This window comes from Trichechus manatus, unplaced genomic scaffold (assembly GCF_000243295.1).
Source record: "Trichechus manatus latirostris isolate Lorelei unplaced genomic scaffold, TriManLat1.0 scaffold00015, whole genome shotgun sequence".
NCBI classification, from domain to species: domain Eukaryota; kingdom Metazoa; phylum Chordata; class Mammalia; order Sirenia; family Trichechidae; genus Trichechus; species Trichechus manatus.
The window spans coordinates 14,286,739-14,300,164 of record NW_004443951.1 but is presented as its reverse complement, the minus strand read 5'-3'; the positions used below and the strand labels follow the sequence as shown (position 1 = coordinate 14,300,164).

The window sequence follows — 13,426 nt, the reverse complement described above, 5'->3', positions numbered from 1 at the left end:
TGGACCAATAAACGACATCATGATGGTCAATGATTTCATTCTACTTGGATCCACAATCAACACCCATGGCAGCAGCAGTCAAAAGACACATTGCATTTGGCAAATCTGCTGCAAAAGACCTCTTTAAAGTGTTAAAAAGCAAAGATGTCACCTTAAGGATTAAGGTGCGCCTGACCCAAGCCATGGTATTTTCAATCACCTTATATGCATGTGAAAGCTGGGCAATGAATAAGGATGATGGAAGAAGAACTGATGCCTTTGAATGATGGTGTTGGCATAATGAACATACCATGGACTGCCAGAAGAACGAACAAGCCTGTCTTGGAAGAAGTACAGCCAGAGTGCTCCTTAGAACCAAGGATGGTGAGACTTCATCTCACATACTTTGGACATGTTATCAGGAGGGACCAGTCCCTGGAGAAGGACATCATGCTTGGTAAAGAAGAGGGCCAGCGAAAAAGAGGAAGACCCTCAAGGAGATGGATTGACACAGTGGCTGCAACACTGGGCTCAAGCATAACGATTGTGAGGATGGCGCAGGACCGGGCAGTGTTTTATCTGTCGTACAGAGGGTGGCTACGAGTCGGAATCGACTTGAAGGCACCTAACAAAAACAACTGATTGTGTTCGGCATCTTTTCATGTGCTTATTGGACATTTGTATATCTTCTTTGGAGAAATGTTCATTCAAATCCTTTGCCCATTTTTTAACTGGGTCCTTTATCTGCTTATTGTTGAGTTTTAAGTGTTTCTTATATATTCTGGATATTAGACCCTTACCAGATATATGATTTGCAAATATTTTCTCCCATTATGTGGGCTGCCTTTTCACTTTCTTGATAGTGTCCGCTGATGCACAAAAGTTTTTAATTTTGATTAAGTCCAGTTTATCTATTTCTTCTTTTGTTGCTTGTGCTTTTAGTGTCATATCTAAAACACCATTGTCTAATCCAAGGTCATGCAGATTTACACCTACGTTTTCTTCTAAGAGTTTTATAGTTTTAGCTTTTATATTTAGATCTTTGATTCATTTTTAGTTATTTTTTGCGTATGATGTGAGGTAGGGTCCAACTTCATTCTTTTGATCTCTAGTTGTTCCAGTACCATTTGTCGAAGAAACCATTCTTTCCTCCGCTGAATGCTCTTGGCACACTTGTTGAAAATCCTTTGACCACAGATGTATGGATATGATTTGTCACTCTCAATCCTATTCCATTGCTCTATATGTTTATCCTTATATAAGTACCATACTTTCTTGATTACTATAGCTTGGAAGTAAGTTTTGAAATCAGGAAGTGTGAGTCCTCCAACTTTGTTCTTCTTTTTCAACATCGTTTTGGCTATTCTGTTGTTGTATGCCATCAGGTTGACTCCAACTCATAGCGACCCTATAAGGCAAAGTAGAACTGCCCCATAGGGCTTTCCTAGGCTGTTATCTTTACGGGAGCAGATCGACAGGTCTTTTTTCCCACGGAGCCAGTGGTGGGTTCGAACTGCTCATCTTTCGATTAGCAGCCCAGTGCTTAACAACTGTGCATTCCTTTGGCTGCTCTAGGTGCCTTGAATTTCCATGAATTTTAGGACCAGCTTGTCAATTTCTGGAAAAAAAAAACGCAGTGAGAATTTGGATAGGGATTGCATTGAATCTGTACATCAGTTTGCGGGGGAGTAGTGCTATCTTTACAATATTGTTTTCCGATTCACGAAAATATCTTTCCATTTATTTGGGTCTTCTTTAATTTCTTTCAACAGTGTTTTATAGTTTTCAGTGTACAAGTCTTGCACTTCTTTGGTTAGTTTATCTCTAAGTATTTTATTTTATTCTGATTCTACCCGAAATGGAATGGTTTTCTTAATTTCATTTTCAGATTGTTCACTGTTAGTGTGTAGACATACAACTGAGTTTTTTATTTTGATCTTGTATCCTGCAACCTTGCTGTACTCATTTATAAGCTCTAATATTCTTGTAAATTTTTAAAGATTTTTACATATATAAGTCATATAATTGCAAACAGAAATAGTTTTACTCTTCCCTTCCAATTTGAATGCATTTCATATTCTTGTCTAATTGGTCCAGGTAGAACTTCTAGAACAATGTTGACTAGAAGTGGCAAAAGTAGACATTCCTGTCTTGTTCCTGATCTTAAAGGGAAAGCTTTCAGTCTTTCACCATTAAGTATGTTACCTGTAGGTTTTTTCTGTTGTTCATGGTGTTATGTACCCTCCAGTCGATTCTGACTCCTAGAGACCCTATGTGACAGAGCAGAACTGCCCCATAGGGTTTCCTAGGCTGTAATCTCTACTGGAGAAGATTGCCAGGTCTTTTCTCACACGGAGCCACTGGTGGGTTCGAACCGCCGACCTTTCAGTTAGCAGCTGAGCACATAACCATTGCATCACCAGATGCCTTGTGGTTTTTCACAGATGCCCTTTATCAAATTGAGGAAGGTCACTTCTATTCCTAGTGCTGATTATTTCAATCATATTCTCAAATACTGTTTCTATGTCAATTAAAATGATCAAATACTTTTTGTCAAAAGCTTTTTCTGCATCTGTTGAGATGATCATGTGGCTTTGGTCCTTTATTCAATTAATAGGTATATTATACTGATTTTTATATGTTGAACCAACTTTGCATTTCTGGAATAAATCTCACTTGGTCATGGTGTATAACCTTTTTATATGCTTCTGGATTCAGTCTGCTGGTATTTTGTGGAGGAATTTTCTATCTTTAATTCGTAAGGGATAATAGTCTTAGCTTTTTTTGTGATATATTTGTCTGGCTTTAGTATCTAGGTAATATTAGTCTCATAAATGAGTTAGGATATGTTCCCTACTCTTCCGTTTTTTGGAAGCGTTTGTGTAGGACTAGCGTCAGTTCTTTAAACATTTGGCAGAATTCATCCGTGAAGCCATCTGGTCCTGGGCTTTTATTTTTTTATTTTATTGCTGTATTTTAAGTGAAAGTTTACAATTCAAGTTAGTCTCTCATACAAAAATTTATACATACATTTTTATGTGATCCTAGTTGCTCTCCCTATACTGTGACAGCACACTCCTCCTTTCCACCCCGGATTTCCCATGTCCATTCAACCAGCTCCTGACCTTCTTTGCCTTCTCATCTCGCCTCCGGACAAGAGCTGCCTATTAGTCTCATGTATCTACTTGAGCTACGAAGCACACTCTTCACGAGTATCATTTTACGTCCCATAGTCCAGTCTAATCTTTGTCTGAAGAGTTGGCCTCGGGAATGGTTTTAGTTTTGGGCTATCAGAGAGTCTGGGGACCATGTCTTCCAGAGTCCCTTCTGTCTCAATCAAACCATTAAGTCTGGTCTTTTTACTAGAATTTTGCTTCTGCACCCCACTTTTCTCATGCTCCATCAGGGACTGTCTGTTTTATTCCCTGTCAGGGCGGTCATTGGTGGTAGCCAGGCGCCATCTTGTTCTTCTGGTCTCAGGCTGATGCGGTCTCTGGTTTATGGGGCCCTTTCTGTCTCTTGGGCTAATACTTTCCTTGTGTCTTTGGTGTTCATCATTTTCCTTTGCTCCAGGTGGGTTGGGACCAATTGATGCATCTTCAATGGCCACTTGCTAGCTTTTAAGACCCCAGATGCCACTCACTGAAGTAGGATGCAGAACATTTTCTTAATAAGCTTTGTTATACCAATTGACCTACATGTCCCCTGAAAGCTTGGTCCCCAGACCCCCGCCCCTGCTACTCTGTCCCTCGAAGTGTTTGGTTGTATTCAGGAAACTTCTTAGCTTTGGTTTAGTCCAGTTGTGCTGACTTCCCCTGTAGTGTGTGCTGTCCTTCCCTTCACCTAAGATAATTCTTGTCTACTATCTAGTTAGTGAATACCCCTCTCCCTCCCTCCCACCTTCGTAACCATCAAACAATGTTGTCTTCCGTGTTTAAACCTTTTCTTGAGTTCTTATAATAGTGGTCTCATACAACATTCATCCTTTCGCGATTAAATTCACTTAGCATAATGGCTTCCAGATTCCTCCATGTTATAAGATGTTTCACGGCTTCATCGTTGTTCTCTATCATTGCGTAGTATTTCATTGTGTGGATATACCATAATTTGTTTATCCATTAGTCCGTCGATGGGCACCTAAGTTGTTTCCATCTTTTTGCTATTGGGAACAGTGCTGCAATGAACATGGGTGTGCATATATCTATTCGTGTGACAGCTCTTATTTCTCCAAGATATAGTTCAAGGAGCAGGACTGCTGGATCATAGGGTACTTCTATTTCTAGCTTTTTAAGGAAGCACCAAATCAAATTCCAAAGTGGTTGCACCACTTTACATTCCCACCAATAATGTATAAGTGTTCCAGTCTCTCCACAACTTCTCCCATTCATTATTTTGTGTTTTTTGGATTAATGGGGTGAGATGGTATCTCATTGTAGTTTTGATTTGCATTTCTCTAATGGTTAATGATCGTGAACATTTCCTTATGTGTCTGTTAGCCACTGGGCTTTTCTTTGTGGGAAGTTATTTGGTTAAAAAATCAGTATCTTTACTTGTGACATGTTTATTCAGATTGCCATTTCCTCGAGTCATCTTTGGTAGTTTTGTCTTTCTAGGAATTTGTCCATTTCACGTTTTGTTGTTGTTGTTGTTAGGTGCCGGCCAGTCAGTTCCGACTCATAGCGACCCTATGTACTACAGAACGAAACACTGCCCAGTCCTGCGCCATGCTCACAATCATTGTTATGCTTGAGACCACTGTTGCAGCCACTGTGTCAATCCATCTTGTTGAGGGTCTTCCTCTTTTTTGCTGACTCTCTACTTTACCAAGCATGATGTCCTTCTCCAAGGACTGATCACTCTTGATAACATGTCCAAAGTATGCAAGATGTAGTCTCCCGATCCTTGCTTCTAAGCAGCATTCTGGTTGTACTTCTTCCAAGACAGATTTGTTCTTTCTTTTGGCAGTCCATGGTATATTCAATATTCTTCACCAACACCACAATTCAAAGGCATCAATTCTTCTTCAGTCTTCCTTATTCATTGTCCAGCCTTCACATGAATATGATGTAATTGAAAACGCCATGGCTTGGGTCAGGCACACCTTAGTCTTCAAGGTGACATCTTTGCTTTTCAACACTTTAAAAAAGTCTTTTGCAGCAGATTTGCCCAATGCAATGTGTCTATGGTTTCTTGACTGCTGCTTCCATGGATGTTGACTGTGGATCCAAGTAAAATGAAATCCTTGACAACTTCAATCTTTTCTCCATTTCTCGTGATGTTGCTTACTGGTCCACTGTGAGGATTTTTGTTTTCTTTATGTTGAGGTGTAATCCGTACTGAAGGCTGTGGTCTTTGATCTTCATCAGTAAGTGCTTCAAGTTCTCTTCACTTTTAGCAAGTAAGGTTGTGTCATCTGCGTAACACAGGTTGTTAGCGAGTCTTCCTCCATCTTGATGCCCATTCTTCTTCATATGGTCCAGTTTATCAGATTATTTGCTCAGCATACAGATTGAACAGGTATGGTTAAAGGATACAACCTTGATGCATAACTTTCCTGAGTTTAAACCACGCAGTATCCCCTTGTTCTGTCTGAACGACTGCCTCCTGATCTATGTACAGTTCCTCATGAGCACAATCAGGTGTTCTGGAATTCCCATTCTTCGCAATGTTATCCATAATTTGTTATAATCCATACAGTCGAATGCCTTTGCATAGTCCATAAAAGACAGGTAAACATCTTTCTGGTATTCTCTGCTTTCAGCCAAGATCTATCTGACATCAGCAATGATATCCCTGGTTCGACATCCTCTTCTGAATCCAGCTTGATTTTCTGGCAGTTCCCTGTGGACATACTGCTGCAGCCGCTTCTGAATGATCTTCAGCAAAATTTTACTTGTGTATGTGTTATTAATGATATTGTTCAGTAATTTCCGCATTCTGTTGGATGACCTTTCTTGGGAATAGGCATAAATATGGACCTCTTCCAGTCAGTTGGCCAGGTAGCTGTCTTCCAAATTTCTTGTCATAAAACAAGTAAGCACTTCCAGCACTGCATCCATTTGTTGAAACATCTCAACTGATATTCTGTCAATTCCTGGAGTCTTGTTTTTCACCAACGCTTCAGTGCAGCTTGGACTTCTTCCTTCAATACCATCAGTTCTTGATCACATGCTACCTTCTGAAATGGCTGAACGTCAACCAGTTCTTTTTGGTACAGTGATACGGTGTATTCCTTCTATCTTCTTTTGATGCTTCCTGTGCCTTTTAATATTTTCCCCGTAGAATCCTTCAATAGTGCAACTCAAGGCTTGAATTTTTTCTTCAGTTCTTTCAGCTTGAGAAACGCTGAGCATGTTCTTCCCTTTTGGTTTTCTAACTCCAGGTCTTTGCCCATTTCATTATAATACTTTGTCTTCTGGAGCCACCCTCTGAAATCTGTTCAGCTCTTTTACTTCAACATTTCTTCCATTTGCTTTAGCTACTCTACGCTCAAGAGCAAGTTTCATAGTCTCATCTGACACCCATCTTAGTCCTTTCTTTCTTTCCTTTTTAATGACCTTTTGCTTTCTTCATGTCTGATGTCCTTGATGTCATCCCACAACTCATCCGATCTTCAGTCATTAAGTGTTTAAGGCAACAAATCTATTTTTGAGATGGTCTCTAAATTCAGGTGGGATATACTCAACGTCGTATTTTGGCTCCCGCAGACTTGTTTTAATTTTCTTCAGCTTCAGCTTGAACTTGCATATGAGCAACTGATGGTCTGTTCTGCTTTCAGCCCCTGGCCTTGTTCTGACTGATGATATTGAGCTTCTCCATCATCTCTTTCCACAAATATATTCCATCTGGTGAGGTCCATGTGCATAGTCACCATTTATGTTGGTAAAAAAAAAGTATTTGCAATGAATAAGTCGCTGGTCTTCCAAATTCTATCATGCGATCTCCAGCGTCGCTTCTGTCACCAAGGCCATATTTTCCAACTAACGATCCTTCTTTATTTCCAACATTTGTGTTCCAATCACCAGTAATTATCTGTGCATCTCGACTGCATGTTTGATCTCTTTCAGACTGCAGAAGTTGATAAAAATCTTCAATTTCTTCATCTTTGGCACTAGTGGTTGGTATGTAAATTTGAATAACAGTCATATTAACTCGTCTTCTTTGTAGGCATATGGATATTATCCTATCACTGTACTCAGGATAGACCTTGAAATGTTCTTTTTGACAATGAATGTGACGTCATTCCTCTTCAAGTTGTCATTCCTGGCATAGTACACCAAATGACTGTCTGATTCAAAATGGCCAATACCAGTCCATCTCAGCTCACTAATGCCTAGGATACTGATCTTTATGTGTTCCATTTCATTTTTGACAACTTCCAATTTTCCCAAATTCATACTTTATACATTCCACATTCCAATTATTAATGGATGTTTGAGGCTGTTTCTTCTCATTTTGAGTCGTGCCACATCAACAAATGAGGGTCCTGAATGCTTGACTCCATCTAAGTCATTAAGGTGGAGTCTACTCTGAGGAAGCAGCTCTTTCCCAGTCATATTTTGAGTACCTTCCAACCTGAGGGGCTCATCTTCTGGCACTATATCAGACAATGTTCCGCTGCTACTCATAATGTTTTCACTGGCCAATTTTTTCAGAAGTAGACCACCAGGTCTTTCTTCCTAATCTGTCTTAGTCTGGAAGCTCTGCTGAAACTTGTCACTATGGGTGATCCTGCTGGCATGTGAAATACCAGTGGCATAGCTTCCAGCATCACAACAACACGCAAGCCACCACAGTACAACAAATGTGACAGATGAGTAGTGGATTATATACTTTCTGTACTTATTACATACTTTCTGTATTTTCAAGTTTCATGCAGTGAACATGAATTTCATTTATAATCAGGAAAAGAATTATATGCGGAAAAAAAACTTTTCATGAATTCAAACTGATTGTTCTTCCTACTCCTTAAATTCAGGATAAGGAAAGAGAATGAATACTTACTGAGTGCCAACTCTGTCCCAGGGACGGTGCTAGGTGCTTTATACTGAACCATCAAAATCTGTGGAGGAGGGGTATGTAAAATCCCCCATTTTTGAAACACAGAACAATTACCTTAGTTTTATTTTTGTATTTTTTGAATAATCTTAGCACTAAAATCCCCAGGACAAAAAAAGAGCAGAGAAATCTGGAAAAAAGACAGGGAAAAAGAAGAGGAGAAAACCTTTAAGAGAATTAAAGGCAAGTGAAAGAAGAGAATGGAAAAAAACTGGATTGTATGGACATAGAAAATGATCATTTATTCATGCATTCATCAAATATTTACTGACAATAATTTTAAGATACTTTGCTGGAGACTATGGGGCATACACAGATGGATCTGATACAAATCAAAAGATACACATTCGACAGTCCTTCTACACACATCCAACATAATATCCTGCATTAACAGAGCATAACAAATCCAGGAGATAACACATTTGCCAACAACTAAAACAAAAATGGAAAATAACAGTCATCTGAGAGGTACAGAGTAACTACAAAGTGAGGTGAGAAGAAGAAGGAATTACTCTGGCTGGAGGGATGAAGGGGATGAGTGTTTTAAGGAAGAGAGGTTGCTTACACAACGCAAAGGACCCCAATCTCTCCCGAGCGCCAGGCCTGTAATTGCAATTGCTTCCTGGCCAACTCTCCCAAGGTGCCCTGAAGGCCCCTCAAGCTCTGTGTCCCCAAACAAATATGTCACCCACCACCTTCCCCTTCCCGTGTTCCCTGCCTCAGTTAACAGGTTCATTATTAATTTAGAACTTTGTTTAATTCAACAAATGTTCATTGAGTGCCTGTGTGTGCTGTGGCTAAGTCTAGTGAAAGACCCAGACATTAAACGAGTAAATACAAAAACATAAAACCATAGGAATGTGAATAAAAATGGTACTTGTGAGAGAGAATAATGGGAGAGGGTGTTTAGATTGGGTTTTCAAGAAAGACCTCTGAAGAAATAACTTAAGCTGAGAACCGAAGGATAGAAGGGAGCCAGGAGATTCATAGTTAAAGGAAATGTTCCCAGCAGAGAGAACAGCTTTGGCAAAGAAACCAAGAGAGGAAAGGGCTTACAAATTAGAACTGAAAGAAAGCCCTTGTAACTAGGGCAAGGAAAAGAGGGGGCAGGTATGGTGGGAAATGAAGGCAGAGAGGTAACCAGGACCAGATCATGTAGGGTTTTATAGATCCTGTTCAAATTCTGGAATTGTACTCTAAACGCAATGAAGCCACCAAAGAGGAAACAGCAATGAAAACACAGATGCTGCCCCTGCCCTCTTGGTGCATACAGCCTAATGGGGATACAGACAATTAAACAATGGATTCCAATCCCATGTCCTAAGTGTTAGGATAGGGGAAGTGAGAACACTTAGGACGGACACCTAATCCATTCTGTAAGAGGTACGTAGGGTGGAAAACAAACAAACGGTTGTCAACAAGTTGATTCCAACTCACGGCGACCCCATGTGTCGCAGAGTAGAACTGTGCTCCACAGGGTTTTCAAGGCTGTGACCTTTCATAAGCAGATTGCCAGGCCTTTCTTCCAAGTTATCTCTGGGTGGATTCGAACAGCCAACCTTTCGGTTAGTAGTCAAGTGCTTAACTGTTTGCATTACCCAGGGACTCCTTTGTAAGGGTGGACGGGTAAGGTAACGCCCCCTGAAGGAAGTGACGCTTAACCTGAGACCTGGAAAATAAAGAGAAGTTATCCAGGTGAAGTAGAGACAGAAGAGTATTTCAGGTAAAGTGAAAAGTGAATGCAAGGGCCTTGGGGTGATACAGAACAGGACACAGTGAGAGAGATGAACGTTCAGTGTGACAAAGGTATAGAATAGGAGAGGCAAGGGATGAGGCTGAAGTAGTAACCAGCAGCCCATCGTCAAGGGCCTTGTTCATGTATTTAGCTTTTATCCTGAGAACAGTCAGAAGCTGGGGGAAAACATAGTCGTCATTCTTGACTCAACTTTTCCTTTGCTCATCAGGTTCCAGTGTTATCTCTGAATATTTCTCCTGTTCCCTGAGCCACTGTATAAATTCTAGCCCCATCACTCTGCGTTTGGACCACTGAAACAGCTTCTCAATTGGTCATGCAGCCTTCAGTGTCGCCCCTCCAATCTATCTTCCACACTGCTGCCTGTCATCTCTCCTTAACACAAATGAGAGTATGACATTCCTCAGCTCAAACCATTCATGGCTACCCAGAGGGTAAATTCCAAACTCCTTAGTCTTCATCCCATGTCACCGTTTGGCCCTAACCTTTATCTTCTTGGTTTAAACTCTCACCACTACTTATTACAATGATTTTCAAACTTTTTGGACTCAATCTACAGTAAGAAATACATCTAACCAGTACACACACAAATATTCACATAAAAGTTTCAAGAAACAATTCAAGTAGAATGTACTCTGGTACTTTCTATTCATGTTTTTGTTTTGTTAGTTTTAAATGCTGGTTGTGACTTATTCATGACCTGCTAATAAGTCCTGGCCTGCGGTTTGAAAATCACTGACTGCTCCTTCCACTACTGTCTTCTCTACTCAGCTCTCGGCAAACTCTGTTCTTTCACCCTTTGCCCAAGCAGTCCTGGACACCAGGAACGTCATACCCCTCTTCATTGTTCGTTTACCAAGCAAGTTCCTACAGACCTTTCAAGACTCAGTGTAAATGTTACTTCCTCAGAAACCTTTCTAGATAACACCTCAGTCACCATGCTTCCATCCTCAGAGATCCCAGGGCTTAATACACCCTGAGTGAGAGCACTTGTCATGTTGGGTACGTTATAACTTTTTTTTTTTTTTTAAAAAAAAAAAACAAGTCAGTTGGCTTTAGACTAGGTTTCTGGAAGGCAGCAACCTAGTTGTCTTATCTCGGGCCCAAAGATAGGGTCTAATATGAAGCAGAAATCAGAGAATGTTTTGCTAAATAAATGAAAACCAACCTCACTTTGTTCTACCCTCCCCACACCCTCCCCATCTCGGCGGTACACCAGACCTACTGGCCTTCTTTCTATCTCTCAAACACAAAAGTCTTTCCCCCTTCAGAACCTTCCTGTCTTTATGACATGTATCACTCTGTAATTATCTTGTTTTCTGTTTTGCCTGTTCGTTTACTTACCTGTCTCCCCCATTACAACGTTTGCTCTTTGAGGGACCTAGTCTACCAGGTTCTCCCCAGTAACTTTAGCACCTAGAACAGGGCAGTAGGACCTCAATTAACATTTGGTGAAGGATGAATAAACGGAGGAGGAGGCAGACGAGGCCACAGGAGTCTTAGGGACCTGTATGAAGCCGCCTTGAGGGGTTCCTGGCAGTCAGAGGACTGAGTTTACGCAGGGCACCCAGACCCAGACCCGAGATTGGGAGGGAGATTGGAAGTTGAGGCTTCCGGGCGCCACGTTCCAGGGCCTACCAGTAATAAGTGACTGTGCAGGCCGTACACACCCGCTTGGCCGGGGCTTCGCACACCTCACAGCAGAGCCGGCGCCCCTTAGGCACCGCCAGCGGGTAGATGACGTTCATGTTGCAGCCAGCGGTGTCGGTCTCTAGGACGGTTGCCGGGCGAGGATACGCGTTGCCCTGGCGTCACGTGACGACCACGGGGCAGCTTCGTTCTCAGTATTTCACGGAAAGGGGTAGCGTGGCTCGACTGACAACTGGAGTCTATCTGTGAGGTTAACACACACATACACAAAATCTAAACTCTCAAAAGTTCAACGGCCGGCCAGTCCAACTCTAGCAAACTCCAAGTCCAGGAAGGTCTATACGGTGGCCGGTAAGGATCAGATACGACCACTCTTTTTACCCAGGTAGGAAACATTTCCAGATGGCCGCCCAGTCGAAAATTCCACTCAGTGCAATGTCACCTTCACTGGGCTCTGTGGCGGAATCACCTTGCATTTCCAGACTTGTAGAGAGGGAAGCCAAGGGCCCACTCACGATTGCGGCTGCGCAAAGAGGAGGTATGAGAGCAGTGGGGCGTGGCGCCGGTGGACCTGGAGCGTGCGCAGGCACAGGGAGGCGCTACGGCATTAATGGCGGAAGTGGATCTAGCTGCCGAGTTCCCTCAGCCGGCCGGTGTTGCGCGCTGGGCCGAAGTTATGGCTCGCTTCGCGGCTAGGCTGGGAGCGCAGGGCCGGCGGGTGGTGTTGGTCACGTCAGGCGGCACCAAGGTCCCACTGGAAGCGCGACCAGTGCGCTTCTTAGACAACTTCAGCAGCGGGCGGCGCGGGGCAACCTCGGCCGAGGCCTTCCTGGCCGCGGGATACGGAGTCCTGTTCTTGTGCCGCGCTCGGTCCGCTTTTCCCTTTGCCCACCGCTTCCCGCCCCAGACGTGGCTGTCGGCTCTACGGCCCACCGACTCAGCTCATTCAGGCCTGCTGTGCCTGGAGGCCGAAGAGAAGGCACTCCCGGGCTTCGCTGCAGCCTTGCGGAGCTACCAAGAGGCTGCGGTTGCCGGCACTTTCCTTGCGGTAGAATTCACCACTTTGGCGGACTATTTGCATCTGCTGCAGGCTGCGGCCCTGGCACTCAGTCCGCTAGGTGCGTGCCCTAGGAGTCCACGGGTTGCCTGGAGGCACAGCCTTATCTCACCAGCCCCTTACCCACTTAAACGCAACCATACCTAATGCCGTAGAGTCGATTACAACTCATAACGACCCTGTAGGACAGAGTAGAACTGCCTAATAGGGTTCCCTAGGCTGCAGTCTTTACGAAAGCAGAGTGCCACACCTTTCTCTCGAGGAGCGGCTGGTGGGTTGGAGCTGCCGACCTGTCGGTTAGCAGCCGAGCGCTTAACCACTGTACCATCAGTTATCCACTTACCCCGATTAACAGATCTCACCGCCAGTGAACTCGCGTTGGAAAGGAGCTGATCTCATACCCCTTCCCGATTTCTGTTATACCCTGTGCTTCTCTTTGCAGGCTCCTCTGCGATGTTCTACCTGGCTGCGGCTGTGTCAGATTTCTATGTTCCTGTCTCTGAAATGCCTGAACACAAGATCCAGTCATCTGGGGGCCCACTGCAGGTGATAGGCGCTTCTCTTCCAGTGACCTGGTTCCCTGTAACCAATCTTGGGTTAATTTTCTCTTGGCCTGGAAATAGCCTTTCTGCATTTCGTTGTGCTAGGCACTGGGGTTATAGAGATGAATGAGACAGCTCCCTCCCTCAAGGGGCTTGCAGGCTAGTGAGGGAGCTGGACACAGACACAATTACAACTCAGAGTGATAAATAGTCTAGTAGAGGTATGTACAAAGTGCAGTCAGGGCACAGGGTTAGTGAATCGCTACCTCTTGGGGGAGTCAAAGAAGGCGTCCTAGAGGAGGTGCCTTTTGACCTGGATCTTAAAAGTAACAAGGATTACCAGACAAAATGGGAAAGGTCATTCCAGGTAGAGTACCTGGAATAGGT

General features: G+C 43.1%; 2 protein-coding genes across 9 annotated transcripts in view; one reads left to right on the top strand and one right to left on the bottom strand.

The window, feature by feature from the left end:
- ZMYND12 (zinc finger MYND-type containing 12) overlaps positions 1 to 11,893 on the bottom strand; it is a 32,722-nt gene extending 20,829 nt beyond the window's left edge. Inside the window, exon 1 of the mRNA XM_004372076.2 lies at positions 11,429 to 11,893. Within this exon, the coding sequence (XP_004372133.1) occupies positions 11,429 to 11,538 (110 nt within the window). The 5' untranslated portion in view covers positions 11,539 to 11,893. The remainder of the gene's footprint in view (positions 1 to 11,428) is intronic.
- An 83-nt stretch (positions 11,894 to 11,976) lies between these two features.
- LOC101359260 (phosphopantothenate--cysteine ligase) overlaps positions 11,977 to 13,426 on the top strand; it is a 162,303-nt gene continuing 160,853 nt past the window's right edge. For all 8 annotated transcript variants that reach the window (XR_002823242.1, XR_002823243.1, XM_023727143.1 and 5 more), the window contains exons 1-2: positions 11,977 to 12,558; positions 12,940 to 13,043. Coding sequence is in view for 6 of the 8 variants with exons in the window: in XM_023727143.1 (XP_023582911.1) it covers positions 12,051 to 12,558; positions 12,940 to 13,043 (612 nt within the window). In the remaining 2 variants the exon portion in view is untranslated. The remainder of the gene's footprint in view (positions 12,559 to 12,939; positions 13,044 to 13,426) is intronic.